General features: G+C 40.1%; 6 protein-coding genes and 1 non-coding gene across 10 annotated transcripts in view; 2 read left to right on the top strand and 5 right to left on the bottom strand.

Annotated features, from left to right (window-relative positions):
* LOC104778106 (protein DJ-1 homolog D-like) lies at positions 63 to 2,965 on the bottom strand. 2 transcript variants are annotated; one of them, XM_010502581.2, is made up of 7 exons: positions 2,830 to 2,965; positions 2,619 to 2,735; positions 1,979 to 2,419; positions 1,458 to 1,743; positions 1,085 to 1,377; positions 487 to 849; positions 63 to 388 (listed from the first exon to the last, which is right to left on the bottom strand). In XM_010502581.2, exons 1-7 carry the CDS (start codon positions 2,884 to 2,886, stop codon positions 200 to 202), a joined length of 1,746 nt encoding a protein of 581 aa, XP_010500883.1. In that variant the 5' UTR covers positions 2,887 to 2,965; the 3' UTR covers positions 63 to 199. The 2 variants fall into 2 exon arrangements, with proteins under 2 accessions (XP_010500883.1, XP_010500808.1); XM_010502506.2 differs by lacking the exons at positions 1,085 to 1,377; positions 1,458 to 1,743 and having other exon boundaries at positions 2,830 to 2,964.
* Positions 3,072 to 3,153, bottom strand: TRNAS-AGA. Its single transcript has one exon. It is a non-coding gene; the product is annotated as a tRNA-Ser (tRNA).
* LOC104778252 (beta-catenin-like protein 1) lies at positions 3,271 to 6,001 on the bottom strand. Its single transcript, XM_010502690.1, has 8 exons — positions 4,892 to 6,001; positions 4,674 to 4,758; positions 4,469 to 4,565; positions 4,252 to 4,315; positions 4,101 to 4,157; positions 3,895 to 3,932; positions 3,719 to 3,800; positions 3,271 to 3,502 (listed from the first exon to the last, which is right to left on the bottom strand). The coding sequence occupies exons 1-8, from the start codon at positions 5,981 to 5,983 to the stop codon at positions 3,413 to 3,415; spliced, it is 1,605 nt and encodes a 534-aa protein (XP_010500992.1). The 5' UTR covers positions 5,984 to 6,001; the 3' UTR covers positions 3,271 to 3,412.
* LOC104778340 lies at positions 6,190 to 7,617 on the top strand. The gene is made up of 2 exons (XM_010502804.2): positions 6,190 to 6,428; positions 6,754 to 7,617. The coding sequence occupies exons 1-2, from the start codon at positions 6,335 to 6,337 to the stop codon at positions 7,413 to 7,415; spliced, it is 756 nt and encodes a 251-aa protein (XP_010501106.1). The 5' UTR covers positions 6,190 to 6,334; the 3' UTR covers positions 7,416 to 7,617.
* On the bottom strand, positions 7,966 to 11,285 carry LOC104777744 (nijmegen breakage syndrome 1 protein-like). Its single transcript, XM_010502087.1, has 14 exons — positions 11,185 to 11,285; positions 10,782 to 10,835; positions 10,414 to 10,684; positions 10,230 to 10,321; positions 10,004 to 10,134; positions 9,889 to 9,935; positions 9,691 to 9,799; positions 9,455 to 9,541; positions 9,212 to 9,383; positions 8,727 to 9,127; positions 8,591 to 8,652; positions 8,405 to 8,501; positions 8,262 to 8,324; positions 7,966 to 8,176 (listed from the first exon to the last, which is right to left on the bottom strand). The coding sequence occupies exons 1-13, from the start codon at positions 11,219 to 11,221 to the stop codon at positions 8,271 to 8,273; spliced, it is 1,614 nt and encodes a 537-aa protein (XP_010500389.1). The 5' UTR covers positions 11,222 to 11,285; the 3' UTR covers positions 7,966 to 8,176; positions 8,262 to 8,270.
* Positions 11,489 to 13,700, top strand: LOC104777440 (tyrosine--tRNA ligase, chloroplastic/mitochondrial-like). 3 transcript variants are annotated; one of them, XM_010501737.2, is made up of 2 exons: positions 11,489 to 11,598; positions 11,976 to 13,700. In XM_010501737.2, exon 2 carries the CDS (start codon positions 12,036 to 12,038, stop codon positions 13,569 to 13,571), a length of 1,536 nt encoding a protein of 511 aa, XP_010500039.1. In that variant the 5' UTR covers positions 11,489 to 11,598; positions 11,976 to 12,035; the 3' UTR covers positions 13,572 to 13,700. The 3 variants fall into 3 exon arrangements, with proteins under 3 accessions (XP_010500039.1, XP_010500171.1, XP_010500108.1); XM_010501869.2 differs by having other exon boundaries at positions 11,520 to 11,598; positions 12,052 to 13,700; XM_010501806.2 differs by having other exon boundaries at positions 11,520 to 11,598; positions 11,983 to 13,700.
* Positions 13,890 to 15,283, bottom strand: part of LOC104703091 (pentatricopeptide repeat-containing protein At3g02650, mitochondrial) — a 5,772-nt gene continuing 4,378 nt past the window's right edge. Inside the window, exon 2 of the mRNA XM_010419033.2 lies at positions 13,890 to 15,281. Within this exon, the coding sequence (XP_010417335.1) occupies positions 14,159 to 15,281 (1,123 nt within the window). The 3' untranslated portion in view covers positions 13,890 to 14,158. The remainder of the gene's footprint in view (positions 15,282 to 15,283) is intronic.

Genomic DNA, 15,283 nt, shown 5'->3' with positions numbered 1-15,283 from the left:
ATTCTAAGACGAATACGACGTAGCTCTGGTGATCTTTTTGACAGTAAGCTATTCAACAGACGAGAGAAACAATGGTAACATGGGAGATTGCAGCACCAAACATATAACATACCCGTTAAGTTTTACACATATTAGAACATAGTAAACAAGTGGGTAGAACGGATTCCGCGTGAAAGGGAATGTTTACATTACATGGAACTTAGAATGAAACCTGAATGCCCAACAAAGCCATTAGCTGTGACACAAACTCTGGGTGTCCAGGCCATGCTGCCCCAGTTACCAGATTCCCGTCAGTGAAGCATCTGTGGATTGGATCTGGTTCTAGCCAAGTTCCTCCTCCAAGTACCACGTTCAGTTTCACGGCTGGATAAGCAGTGCATTTCCTTCCCTACACCAGCCAGTAAATTGTAATCAGGTCACATAAAGCAAAATTCCTCACAGAACTGGTTAGAGGGAATAAATCGGAGCTACGAAGGAACAATAGACCTTGAGGACACCAGCAGCAGCTAAGATCTGTTGTCCATGACAAATAGATGCAACTGGTTTCTCAGAATTCATGAAGTCTATAACTATGTTAAGGACATGTTCGTTCAAGGCTAGATATTCTGGTGCTCTGCCTCCAGGAATGACCAAAGCATCGTAACTCGAGGAAACTAAGCCATCAAAGTTAGTAGTTACAGCAAAAGTGTGGCCTGGTTTCTCACTGTATGTTTGGTCACCCTCAAAGTCATGGATTGCAGTTGGGCAGCGATCACCAGCATTCTTCTCTGGGCAAACCGCATCAACTTGACATCCCAACGCTTGAAGGGACTGGAAAGGGACTTTGACTTCATAGTCTTCCATATAATCCTGCAAAGGTCAAAAAGTAACCAAAACTGTGATGTTTAAGAAACCCGAGTCGGTAGTGTTCATTTACCAACAACAAAACCTATGTTTGAGATAACTAGAAAAGCCTGTCCAATCCTACGAGTAAAACGTTTTCTTAACTACATGAATCATTCTATAGCACAATCAAAAGCAAAATGAATGAAAAAACATGGCTATTCATAAATTGATTCAACAAAATATGACAAGGGTCGCTTACCCCACAGAGAAACAAGATTCTTTTATTAGCTCCAGTTATTTGACCGCCCAGAGCCTTGACAAAAAGCTGAATAAATACAGGATGACCCTCATATGTAGCAGCAGTAATCAAACTACCATCAACAACACAAACATCCGGGGTTACTGGTTCGACCCACTTGGCCCCTGCAGCAGTAAGAGCAGGTCCAACAGTTGCATAAGCTGTGCACTTTCGACCATTAACCATGTCTGCAGCTGCCAATATCAACTGCCCATGGCAAATAGAGGCAATGGGCTTGCCAGAGCCTGAAAAATCTTTAACCAACTCAACAACAGATGGAGTCAATGCCAGGTATTCTGGAGCACGTCCTCCTGGTATAACCAATCCATCATACTNATAACTATGTTAAGGACATGTTCGTTCAAGGCTAGATATTCTGGTGCTCTGCCTCCAGGAATGACCAAAGCATCGTAACTCGAGGAAACTAAGCCATCAAAGTTAGTAGTTACAGCAAAAGTGTGGCCTGGTTTCTCACTGTATGTTTGGTCACCCTCAAAGTCATGGATTGCAGTTGGGCAGCGATCACCAGCATTCTTCTCTGGGCAAACCGCATCAACTTGACATCCCAACGCTTGAAGGGACTGGAAAGGGACTTTGACTTCATAGTCTTCCATATAATCCTGCAAAGGTCAAAAAGTAACCAAAACTGTGATGTTTAAGAAACCCGAGTCGGTAGTGTTCATTTACCAACAACAAAACCTATGTTTGAGATAACTAGAAAAGCCTGTCCAATCCTACGAGTAAAACGTTTTCTTAACTACATGAATCATTCTATAGCACAATCAAAAGCAAAATGAATGAAAAAACATGGCTATTCATAAATTGATTCAACAAAATATGACAAGGGTCGCTTACCCCACAGAGAAACAAGATTCTTTTATTAGCTCCAGTTATTTGACCGCCCAGAGCCTTGACAAAAAGCTGAATAAATACAGGATGACCCTCATATGTAGCAGCAGTAATCAAACTACCATCAACAACACAAACATCCGGGGTTACTGGTTCGACCCACTTGGCCCCTGCAGCAGTAAGAGCAGGTCCAACAGTTGCATAAGCTGTGCACTTTCGACCATTAACCATGTCTGCAGCTGCCAATATCAACTGCCCATGGCAAATAGAGGCAATGGGCTTGCCAGAGCCTGAAAAATCTTTAACCAACTCAACAACAGATGGAGTCAATGCCAGGTATTCTGGAGCACGTCCTCCTGGTATAACCAATCCATCATACTTGCTAAGGTCAACTTCATCGAATGTTGCATTGAGCGTGAAATTGTGACCTCGTGACTCAGAATAGGTCTGCAAATGCTCTAAGAAATACAAATTAGAAAAAAAGTGTTTCTCCTTTGAATTCTTGAAACAATACAATTCTATCATCCAATTCGAAGCTCAATAGAGATGAAGCATTTCTAAAATTAGTTTCAATGGATTGTATATCAATAGATCAAGCAGCTAGCTACACATGGAGATCGAAAGAGAGAGAGAGAGAGAGAGAAACCTGGTGGCCACAGAAATCGTGAACGGCGGTGGGGCAAGAGTCACCAGCTTTCTTACCGGGGCAGACGGTGTGGACGGAGACTCCGAAAGCTTGCAAAGCTTGGAACGGGACCATCACCTGAGAGAAGAAGAAGCCACATACATTTAAGTAACTGAATTATAAGAACAAGGAAGGAAGACAGAAGAAAGAAGTAACAGAGGAAGGAGATGACCTCGTAGTCTTCCATGTAGTCACCGCACAAGATCAAGACACTTCTCGACTTCTCCATTTTTTCAGCAACAGCGATTGAGAGAGAAAGAGATTTCGTTTGGATTTGGGAGAGATAAAATAACTCTCTTACCGGAGTGATCCGGTAACGGCGACGTTTGCGGAGCACACGTGGTCTCATTTTCGCACGTATACGAAAATTAAATTCAATTTTAAAAAAAAATAAGAAAAAAAATAAGAAAAAACCGTGAACGGCAGGATTCGAACCTGCGCGGGCAAAGCCCACATGATTTCTAGTCATGCCCGATAACCACTCCGGCACGTCCACTTGTCTGTACATTGTTATCAACTAAACGAATATACGTACGCTTCTAGAAAGAGACTTTCTCACGTCAGTCGAGCCTGAAATTTGAACACCGATCGCAAAGAAATCTGCCAGCTAAACGATCTTAAGTAAAGTAACAACTCAGAACAATCGAAAGGTCAAACACAATATTGGAAACAAAAAGTCTCTCTCTAGTCTCTATATTGGAAACTAATACAAAGCCATTGGCGATATTTCCCATGTTCTTGATTCCTTCTCTAAATCACATTGCCGATATGAACAATTGAATTCTCGCCTGTCCTCGTTCTTTCTCCTCTGGTCCATCAAGATCTCCAATGTTGTCGTGATATTCCTGTTAAGGGTGTATGTTAGCAATTGCACTAACCACAAAAGATAAAAACCTACCGGCAACTGAGGGTTTATATTACAAACTTATGTCTCACAGTCCTTAGCACTAAGTCTTATGGTTTCAGTGGATCAAATTGTTCAAATGTTTTATCCATGTCAAGTCAACTCACTAACTAATTAGTGTCTAGACTAATTTTAGGCGAGGGAAGAGAAGAAGAACCTGAAGAATCTGCTTGACATCAGTTTTACTAAGCTTCTGTTGCTTCAGTAACAGTTCGATCCGCGCTCTCATTCCAGAATGCCTACATCAAGTTTTGATTACAAAATTAGTATGTCTGAAGCGAAAGCTCAGGAATGTATTTTTTTTGGTGGGGTACTCTTAAGGGTGGGACTTACTCAGAACACCATATATGGCCCAGAATAACAGCAACAAGCTGCAATTTCACAGAAAGCGTTACTCAAGATTAATAACAACTAGAAAAAGAAGATAAAAGCAAGTGTAGGACTGTATAAGTGTCTAATGTAGCATATGTACACAAATGAGGCACTTTTGCCATTTCCCAAATGGACATGAAACTGGATATGATTAAACTTAGTCGAACCTGAAGACTGTAGAGGCCTGATTCTAGCTTCCGATTATATTTCTCATCTTCATCCAACTGATAAGTCAAAAACAGTGAAATCAGTTCATCAACAGATTCGAGCTCAGAATGAAAACATCAAATTTCTGAAAATGATAAAAGTGAATATTACCTCAAGGTCATCAAGCTCAAGCTGGTCTAACCTCTCGGCCTCTGATTTGACCCTATCAGAGTATCTGCCAAGTGAAAACAATAATGAGAGGGGAAACACAACTATTAGGTAACTGCTTTTCACCATAGCCTTCACCACTACAAAGAAGAAGCCTTGGATTTTTCATCGAATGCTTAAAATGGAATATTATTGAAGAGAAACAGAACAGTAATATTACCTCATATACAGTTCCATGAGCCGGTCAATCTTCTCAAATTCACTCTCCACAAATTTACTTAACAAACGATCTCTCCTAGAACCCCTTAGAATCCCAGCTGAAAAATACAGTCACAAGCCAAGAAAACCAAAAAGAGTTAACATCAAGTACATGCAAGGAAAACACTGTTACTTTTTTACATGCACATATGGCTTTCCCTTCTTACCAAATAATGACGCAATCAGTGAAATAACCCGCTCCTCTAGCTCCTCCTTATACCTCTCCCTTTTGATACTCTTGTTTAGTGGAATCTAAAACATTCAAAGAACTGAACTAAATCAATATGCAAGTATGCCACAGTATCTCACTCTTTCACATTACTTTGTTCTTCTCAAGCATTTTTTAACAAACGATGGTAAGAAGAAACGGGATTGAAAAACTTGCCTTACCCATGAAAGCAGCAAACGCTGTTTTCAGTCCCATAACATCCACAAACCTCTCACATGCTGGTGGATAATTTGTCATGGCGAAGTCTAGAGCTCGAATTGCAGAACCGTAAGCATATTTCTTCTGCTTCATGATAATAATCATCAGCTCAACACCTTCAGCATTCACAAACCTCTCCTTGTTCTCTAATGGCATCAAGAGACAACACAAACAATCAAATAGATTCTCTAACATCTCTTCCTCGTCAGGAGTTTTAGGATCCTTGGACTTATACATGGCCACACCTTCAAGCACAGCGTCTACACCATTCATCTGCCCTAACCGTTTCTGATTCACCGTGCTGTTTTGAAGCAGAATCGCAAGAATCTCAGACGCGTACTGCTTGATTCCTTCGAATTCCCTCACCTTAATCTTCGTCAGAAGCCACCGCAATAGCTTCGTCCGTTCACAAACCAATTCAGCTACAGAAGGCTTCACTTCCACCAAATTCTCAATTACCGTCAATGTTGCGTATATAGCTGTGGCTTCGTCTGGGTCTGCCTCAGACAAACGATTCATATTCTGAACCAAGAGCTCGAGCACGTTGTTTTCAACCAGCGCGTCGACTAAAACACGCGCCTGGTCATCATTATCCTCCAAGGCATCCTCGTCGGTCAGATCCTGAAGAAGCTGAACAACATCGTTGGCGATATCGGAGTTTTCATGGGAGAGGAGATTCACAATCGAAGGAACCGTATTGGAAGCGACGAGGTCCGGGTAAAGCTCCGGAGCTCCAGCGAGAACCTTGAGCTTTTGAAGATCGTCGTGTAGGTCAACCTCTGAGTCAGCGAACTTTTCTGGATTATCAACATACTTGAGACGAGCAGCTATGTTGTCCCTAAGACGCCGCTCGAAGGAGAGGACAAGCTTTTTTAGGGTTTTAAGATCAAGCGCTTCAACTGCATTGTGCGAAGACTTCTCAAGTGCTTCAAGGAGAGAAAGATCTACATCGCTAGCTTCGTAACCAGCAGAGCCTCGATACGCCGGCGGCGGGGGGCCATGTCCGGCGTCGATTGCTTTCCGTTTCCTGTTCTGATTTGAGACTTCCATGGCTATACTCTCTCTTCCCGTCTCAGGCTAATGATTTTGGTTTAGAGGCTTAATAAGGGTAGAGGTGAAGAGTTTGGACTTTAATTTGGGCTTTTATTTAATGCAGACTCATATTTGAGGCCCAATTATGCAACGGTGTCGTTCCGCAAGGAGATAGATTTTGCATTTAATTAAAAATTGGAAAAAAATCTCTCTTCTTCCTTTATGGAACTTTAAGAAAAGTTTTAAGATTTTAGATGAGAAACCCTTACACACTAAGCAATATCAGATCTTTCTCTCTCTGACGGAGACGGAGACGGAGACGGAGGGGGTAATTTATAATTTGTGGTTCTCCGTTTCGTCGGCGAGAAGATGGGATTTCTCTCCAACAAAATCCCCAGAGACGAAGTGAAACCAGGCGATCACATCTATTCATGGCGTCAGGCCTATGTTTACGCTCATCACGGTTCGATCTCGCTCTTGACACCATTTACATTCCACATTCATGGTTGATGCGAGATGATTCAGTTTCCAATTGTAGTTGTCTCTCAATTTTGATTATTTATTTGAGATTTTGCGGAAATTTCGAATTTGGGGAAGAGCTTATTTGTGATTCTTTTGTTTTGACCCAAATCAATAGTTTGTGATTTTATTAGCTGTTCCCTGTTATAAAGCTAGATTGTGATCCTTGATCGTTGTAAGACTCCATGAGGGTTTATTATTCTCATTGTAGGAGTTATTATATAGGTTTAAAATGCCTGAATTTGACAATGTGATTAGTTGATTTGCAGGAATCTATGTTGGTGATGGACAAGTCAACCATTTCACTCGTGGGGATGGTCAAGAGACTGGAACTGGGACTTTCTTGGACAAGATCGTTAATTCATCCCATAATCATGGAGACAACCCTTGTCCTAATTGCGGAGAGCGACCCAATATTGGCGGTGTCATCTCTTCTTGCCTTGATTGTTTCCTTGCCGGAGGTGATCTCTATGTCTTTGAGTACGGTGTCTCCCCTGCTATTTTTCTTGCCAAACCTCGAGGCGGCGTCTGCACAATAGCACCTTCAGATCCTCCAGAAGAAGCCATTTACCGTGCTAATTTTCTCTTGCGAAATGGTTTTGGTGTGTACAATGTTTTCAAGAACAACTGTGAAGACTTTGCCATCTATTGCAAAACTGGTTTGCTTGTGGCTAACACCGACGTGGGAAGGAGCGGTCAAGCCGCTTCAATTGTTGCAGCTGGCAGTGTTCTTCTTTCTTCACCACTCAGGTTTGTTGCAGGTTTTGGTGGTCTGGCTGTCGCTGGCTATGGCATGTACTGTGCTAGTCGCTTGATTTCAGATATAGGCATGCGATGGGATGTGAGTAAAGTGCCTGTCGAGAGACTAGTTGCTGATGTGGCTGATAAGTCAGAGATGGAAGCTAAACCCGAAGATAAGATGACCACTTAATCCAAAACTGCCCACACCTGTATTACCATACTGGCTCCGTTTGGGAGTATTGTTTTATCTCTGATTGTAAATGTTGTGGAGGGAGTAAGAGAATCTGCTTCTGTTGTATCGAATTGTGCAACTTTATTTGTTATGTGATTATAAAATATTGAAACCTGGCTTTTTTTTGGTTAACTCTTAACTAAGATGATTCACTTTATTATATACAGAGCGTATATTGAACATAATGATACTACGATACTTCTTTCAACTTCATAACAAGTTTGTAAAGCAGTACGAACTAAAAAAGTGTCTCAGTCGTTCCCTTCCGGAAAGTTCACCAAGTATATAGCAACCAAAGTGGCTGCAGCTCCGACTAGTTGCAGTGAGGAGAAAGTCTCATCAAGGTACAGAAGAAGAAGCAGCAGCGATGGCCGACCATGGCCACTCCATTGTTGCTTGTACTTTAGAACAAGAGAAAGGATAAACTTTTGTATCTTTTCGAGTTAACAGACAAGTAATAGCCACATGTTTCTGTGAAGAAAGATTGAATTTTTGTTTTCATCAGAGATACCCAAAGATCATTTCCGTTATGTTTAAGTGTATAACTACATTTCCCAGTATATACATACAGTGTTTTTAAGTCATGAAGAACAAAAAAAAGAAAGAAAAAAAAGGCAAGATTTTGTGGGTTTAGTTCCTAGTGATCCAGAGTCATGCCTTGTACTCTCAAACGTACGTTCTTCCAGAGGTTCTTTCTTCTCATTCACTCTGAAATAGTCCTGCAATAAAACACACAAAGAAAAAAAAAGCTTAGAGAGGACTAAACAAGCTTGAGAAATTTACAGAGTTGCAACCATTTTTTACCTTGAAACCTCAACCTCGAGTGAGAAACCCGCGAATGGAACCAGCCGTTCCACGCTTTCTAGCCTGCAAATTACGATATTAGTCTAAAGAGAATCGCTGGATTATCTTTAGATTTTGATGTTAGATGATAATAAAGTTGACACCTTCTCGGTGTTAAACAAGTCCTCTGCAATGGCTTCCATCTGCTTTTTTTTCTTCTCTTCTTTCATAAAATCTGTCACGTCCCCACTGTCGTATTCTCTGGCATCACCGAAGAAAATAGTCAAGAAAACATATGGGAGAAATCAATACGAGCTAGCTAACAAGCAAGAGAAAAGACCCGGGATTACTTGTATGGATCCTTTGCAAAAGGTATTAGGCTACCGAAGCTGTTTCCGCATGTAACATTTCGCTAACAAAACAAAGAAAAAACTCATCATCTCGCAAACACTACATATGTCTAGAATCCAAAGGTTCTGTTTTTACCTTTCTGAATCGCTTGAAGTCCACAACTCCTTCCTCTCCTGTAGAATGAACTTTTCTAGATGGTCGCAAGTCCCTAACAATTAGATCTTGAGTGCATATAATCTCCGAGTTCCCAGTTTCAGGCTCATCATTCCGATCCCTTCGGATTGTCACACTATCACCTGACTTCTTTTCGTCGATGAGGCCTCTATTTTCAGTATCTGCTTTAAACTCATTCAAATTCATAGTTTCTTCCATTATCGTCACAGGACTATCCTCTATTATAATAGCAGCAGGCTTCTCTGGTGTTTCTGCCTTTTCAGTAGCATCAATCATATGAACAGACGATGTTGTTTCTTCCTCTTCGGCATCAGAATCCGCTACCACTGTCTCATCCGTAGAGCACGAGGATGAAATTACAACTACAAACAGAAAATGTGTCAAGATCCGTGCTTTGTGATTCATAGTCCCAAGAAAAGCACTCATATCTGGCTCTTTGTACTCACCGGAAGGTAGTATCAGTGAAGTCGAAGATAGATTTCCGGAAAAGACTGCGCATACTAAATCCATCTCGTTCACTCTAGATAACAGACTGAGATGCTTCAAACGGCCAAAGTTGTCTCCTGAACTTTTTGGGATGACACATATTATGCGATTAATTTCTCCATACTGAGAATCCTGCAGAGTTGATTACGGTTAGGGATACCTATAGAAAGAGAAAATGAGCAAAACAATTTAAAAGCACAAACCTGACTCATGGAGCTAATTTCTGCTATGGTAACAGTCTCTGCACCACATACTTTAAGTAAAGATGGGAAGCTGCAACCAAATCTGTACTGCATAAAGAAAAAGACATGAATGGGTAAATGCATAGTTCATCAATACAGTAATTAGCAAGACTAAGATCTATTGAGACCTATAACAAAAATCACTTTGAACCATCAGTTGAATCTGATTCTTTTAAGGGAAAAATAAGAGCTTATACCATATTTACTGGTTCCAACACAAAGGTATATCCTTCTAGATATTTTTCACGGACGTTTAATTCTAGTACATCCACCAAAGCTTCTTCAATCATCACTGATGGTCTGTACCTAAAATAACGTTGATTATTTGAATGTCAGTAACAGCAGAATTCATTCTATTTTAATTCTATAACCTGAATACAGTAAGTACTACTCACTGGCTGTATCCGGGAATTTCGCTGGAGATACGCTTCTCTGCGAGAAGCTAGACAAACCAGTGAAGTTAAAAACCAATTAGCAGACAAGTAATGACAATGAAATTCTCACACGTACCTTCACCCAATTTGTCAAAATGATTGGTTTTTTGGCTAAAATTGCATTGACCAGTGCTTCATTCACTTGCATACGAGGTTCAAGAAGCACATAAGTGCACTCCTCACTCAAGGTAGGAGAAATATGAGCACCTACATATCGACATAGTTTCAGGGAATGCGGGTAATATGAAACTACATTAACCAATTTTACTCCATGAGCGCAGAGGATAACGTTTAACACTAACCAATTGATGAAACTGCATCTTGTACAGACTGATCCACCTTAAAGGTCTCAGAGGAAGGGCAGAAGTAAAATACAAGCGGAACAAAGGAAAACCTGCAATGATTTATTTTAAAAAGGGACGAATATAAGCCATATTAAACGAAGTTACAACCAAAATAAACATCACACTGACAAGTTGGGAATACCTGTAAGTTGCTGAACCTGTACCAAACGTGATAACATCTCCATCTTTGAGAATTTTCTCCTTATTAGGTAGCTCATGAACTTTATCTTTTGGCGCCAGGTCCGTTTTGACAAAAGTCCCATACTTTGAACAATCTTTGACACGGATAACAAATGAGGAGGTTTCATCAGAAGACTTGTTCCTCCGAGAGGTTGAAACAGTTGTTGCATCAAAAGTTAACTCTGCGTGGATCCTAGATACCCCCTTATCCTTATTGATAATTATATCACATCCTACAGAGAAACAAAAACCCCCATGATGAGGGCACAGAACACGAGCAAGAAGAAGACTAATGAAAGTTTTAAAATATTGAAGAATCTGTATCAATACCCTTTCGGCCAATCTTGTAAATCCCCTTTGTAAAGATATAGTATTTATCTTCACCTGATACACATAGATTCAAACCATTTTACAACGAATAAGGTTACAAAACAAGAAATTTTCTAAAAGCAAGACCAAAGCTAACACAAACGCACTTCTCAAGCATAAACCCAGAATAAATTTGGGGTTTTCGCTGACACATTCATCAGAAAACAGTTGCTAAAATGGTGAACAAACAACTAAAAACTAAAGCTGATGACAAATTTCACTGAAATAGTGATTCCAAGTTCATAGGATAGTTTTAGAACTGCAATTAATGGAGCAAAATGTTCGTAAAGATGAAAAATTTTAACAGGAAAAATATCAAACTCGTTCACTAGAAAGCCAATAGAATTCTAACGGAGAACAACACCTGAAAGTGGATCAACGGGAAAGAGACCCCAAACCATTGATTCGCTCCAATAATAAAAATTTGTTCGGAAGGGTTTTTGTTTTATGTAGTTGGTTTCTTCAGAAAGTCTTAAGACGGTGGTGCTCTTTACTGGGTTTTAAGGAGACCGGTTTTGTTAACCAAACTTAGTCCGGTTTAATCCAAATAAACTTGAGATTCCTTGGTTTATCTTAGTTGAAATCTAAAGTATTTTACCTCAATTTTATAGATCTCGGTTTTGTATCTTAACCGATTTAAATCAAAATTGATGCCGGTTAGTAAATAAACCAGAGACATTAAGGTTCTATCTTGTTTCGAATAATCTGAAGCAAATTGATCTGTGGAAGAAGCGAAGGTCGAAAACAAATTCTATTCCCGGAGCTGCAAACCAGTAAAGTAAGCTCTTTCACTTGATCATCTTCATCTTCTTCTCGAAGTTTAAATGTGTATACATTTAGGTGTGTTGTAATTTCGCTGAAGTTGGGATTGTTATCTCCAAGTAGCTAGTTTCTCTGGGTCTGTTTCGATGCAATGATGGGGATTCCTTTATAGTTTGGTGTAAAAAATTTTGGATTCCTTTATAATTCTGTTTGAAGTTCCCATTTTTGGAGATCAACTCGTTACTGTGTTTATGGGGGCAATAATATGATACAATGCCCATAAGGTGTTTGTCAAATTGCCTGCCTGAGAATTTTTGGGTTTGGAATCAGCAGTTTGGCTATTAACTCTTGCAAATATCTGTTTATTTTCAGCTAATTGGTGTTTCTATTTAGTTTGCAGTTGTAGTTACCAGCTTGGTTAGTCAAGAGAGGTTCCAAGCATATAATAAATCTATGGCATATGCAACAGGAATGACGCTTGCTTCAAGGAGTATCTTTCCTATTTGTTCCAGGACCTTATCATCTCCCTTACGTGTGGCTTCTTTACTTGTTTTTACTGAGATATCCTCGTCCACTTTCTTCAGAAGGGTCCAAGTTCCTCACTTTTACTCCACTTCTACTACTCCTCTGTTCTCCTCTGCTAAGTGCTCAGTTCAATCTACTTCATCTCCTGAGACAGTAACACAAACTGTTTCTCGCCCTAATGTAGTCGATATACTTGAAGAAAGAGGACTCCTCGAGTCAGTCACAAGCGAGAATCTCAGGTCTGCTTCTTCTGATCCTAAAGTAGCTCCTCTAAGGGTCTACTGCGGGTTTGATCCGACTGCTGAGAGTTTACACTTGGGTAATCTACTTGGTATCATTGTGCTTTCTTGGTTCCAAAGATGTGGACATCAAGCCGTTGGTTTAATCGGTGGTGCCACGGGACGGGTTGGTGACCCATCTGGTAAAAGCCTAGAAAGACCTGAGCTTGACGCTGATACACTGGAGAAAAACATTTCGGGTATTAAGAAAATCATTATCAAGATTCTTGGTAGTAATCCGAGTTCCAGTAGCTCTTATATGATTCTTAATAACTATGACTGGTGGAAAGATATGACAATGCTCGAGTTTTTGAACAAAGTCGGTAGGTTTGCTAGGGTTGGTACTATGATGGCAAAGGAGAGTGTTAAGAAGAGATTAGAATCAGAACAAGGTATGAGCTACACCGAGTTCACTTATCAGTTGTTGCAAGCCTATGATTTTCTTCACCTGTTCAAGAACGAAGGGATCAATGTTCAGATAGGTGGCAGTGATCAATGGGGGAATATAACAGCTGGAACTGATTTGATCAGGAAGATTCTCCATACAGAAGAAGCAACTTACGGGCTAACATTTCCTCTCCTATTGAAAAACGACGGGACGAAATTCGGGAAATCAGAAGATGGAGCAATCTGGCTCTCTCCTTCGATGCTATCCCCTTATAAGTTCTATCAGTACTTCTTCTCAGTTCCAGACGTTGATGTGATACGTTTCTTAAAGACCCTAACTTTTCTGAGTTTGGATGAGATAAAGATCTTAGAAGATCAAATGAGCAAACCCGGGTATGTTCCTAATACTGCGCAAATCAAACTCGCTGAAGAAGTAACTAGATTTGTACATGGTGAAGAGGGTTTGAAGGAAGCCATAAAAGCAACAGAAGCTTTAAGACCAGGAGCTGAGACAAAGCTTGATTGGAATTTGATTGAGAGAATAGCAGAGGATATACCTTCTTGCTCACTGCCTATTGATCGAGTCTCGGGTTCATCGATTGTGGATCTATCGGTTTCTGCGGGTTTGTTTGAGAGTAAATCTGCTGCGAGGAGAATGTTGAAACAAGGTGGGTTTTATATGAACAATGAGAGAGTGGATGATGAGAATAAGAGAGTTGAAGAAGAAGATATTGTTGAAGGGAAAGGTCTTGTTCTTTCTGCAGGCAAGAAAAATAAAGTGGTCGTTAGAATTTCCTGATTTTTGTTATAACAGCATTGAATTTTTAATGTTTCATAAGCTTCATATTGTTTTATTTAATTTAATTACTCCAAGGTATTATTATTAACAATGATGATAATGCTTTAATACATTTTTGTGTTTGTATTAGTTGGTCTTAGAGAGTTTGAAAGTATGCAATTAGTTGTTAAAAAAGTGTGTCCCAATGCTAATGGCACTTTTAAAAATTGTTGACAAAAGTTTCCAGACGAAGGATTAGGGCTTGCAAGTGTAAAGTTCAAAACTTTGAACATGAAGATCAATTTTCTCAACTGAAATATTGAAATCGAAACTGAAACCTGAGCTAAAATCAAAAGATGCTATCTTACTAGAAAACCAAATACAAACAGAACAATGATCATGGTAAACTGAATCACTTCTTGAATCAAAAAGCTTTAAAAAAACCTTGATTGAACACTGTAAAGGCTTATTGGGGAATACTGGAGTACAAAAGATGATTCCAGTAACAAAAGAACAAACCAGGTATCTTCCGGGATTTCAAACCAAGAAAAAACATCTTCAAAGCTAATCCACACTGTTAGAACTTTGACAAGTATCGGATCGAAATTCTACGCTTCAGCAAGTAAGTTTCCATTTTCCGTTACCTTGGCTTCAGATTCCATCTCTTTAACCGCCCTTATAAGCCCCTGAGTAATCGCATTCAAGTGCAAGCCTTTCTGCTTCATCTCCTCAAAGAGCATCTCCGCTTTTTCCCAATCCAAAGCTTTGAGGCAAAATGATTGTATCAGCTTATTGTACTCATCAGCATTAGGCTGCACCCCAAAACGATCCATTTCTTTCAAAAGTTCCAGAGCTTCGTCGTATTCTTCAATCTTGCAATAACCTCGGATAAGTGCGTGATATGTCACAGGACTTAGCTTCTTATGCTTCTTCTTCGCCTCTGCGAGAACCTCTTGAGCTTCGCTCATCAGCCCTCCTTTAGCATAACCGCTGATGATGACAGTGTACGTGTACACATCCGGTTTCAAACCTCTACTCTCCATCAACTTCAAAAACTCTTTAGCTTCATCCAGATCTCCAGATTTCGAATAAGCATGGACAATCAAATTGAAAACCGCATTCCCAGGAGCAGGCCCTTTAGAAATCATATCCAAAAGCAAAGATTTAGCGTCTTTAACATTTCTCATCCTGCATAAACTATGGATAACATCAGAAAATGGTTTTATCCCTTGTCGCCTAGCTTCTCCAGACAAATCACCCAACAACTCCTGAGCAAACGTAATAGTCCCATCGTTCTTGGAAAGAGCACTTATCAAAGTAGCCACAGATCTAGGAGGCGGGAATTTCTCTTTCGTCTTTGCCAATTCGTAAACTGAGTAAGCCTCTTCAGCCTTCCCTTCCTTACAAAACCAAGTTATGATGTTACCCATCTGTTCTCCCTCTGGCAACACACCACTCTTAAGCATTTTCTCACATACAGAGCATGCCCAAACCATAAACGACCGCTTACAAAGCGCCTCCAATGTCAAATAATATGTTTTCGCATTCGGAGTAAAGCCAAACTCTTCGGTTTTAGTAAAAACATCAAAAGCAGCTTTGGATTTACCAATTTTCCCAAACAAGGCAATCAATTCATTCAATATCTCCAAATTCAAAACACAACTATTCTCCTTCTCACCAATCTCCTTAACCAAATCCCACAAACTATAAGCATCCATTCTACGTGTATCACT

This window comes from Camelina sativa, chromosome 1 (genome assembly GCF_000633955.1).
Source record: "Camelina sativa cultivar DH55 chromosome 1, Cs, whole genome shotgun sequence".
Taxonomy (NCBI): Eukaryota; Viridiplantae; Streptophyta; class Magnoliopsida; order Brassicales; family Brassicaceae; genus Camelina; species Camelina sativa.
This window is presented reverse-complemented; position numbering and strand designations above follow the sequence as displayed.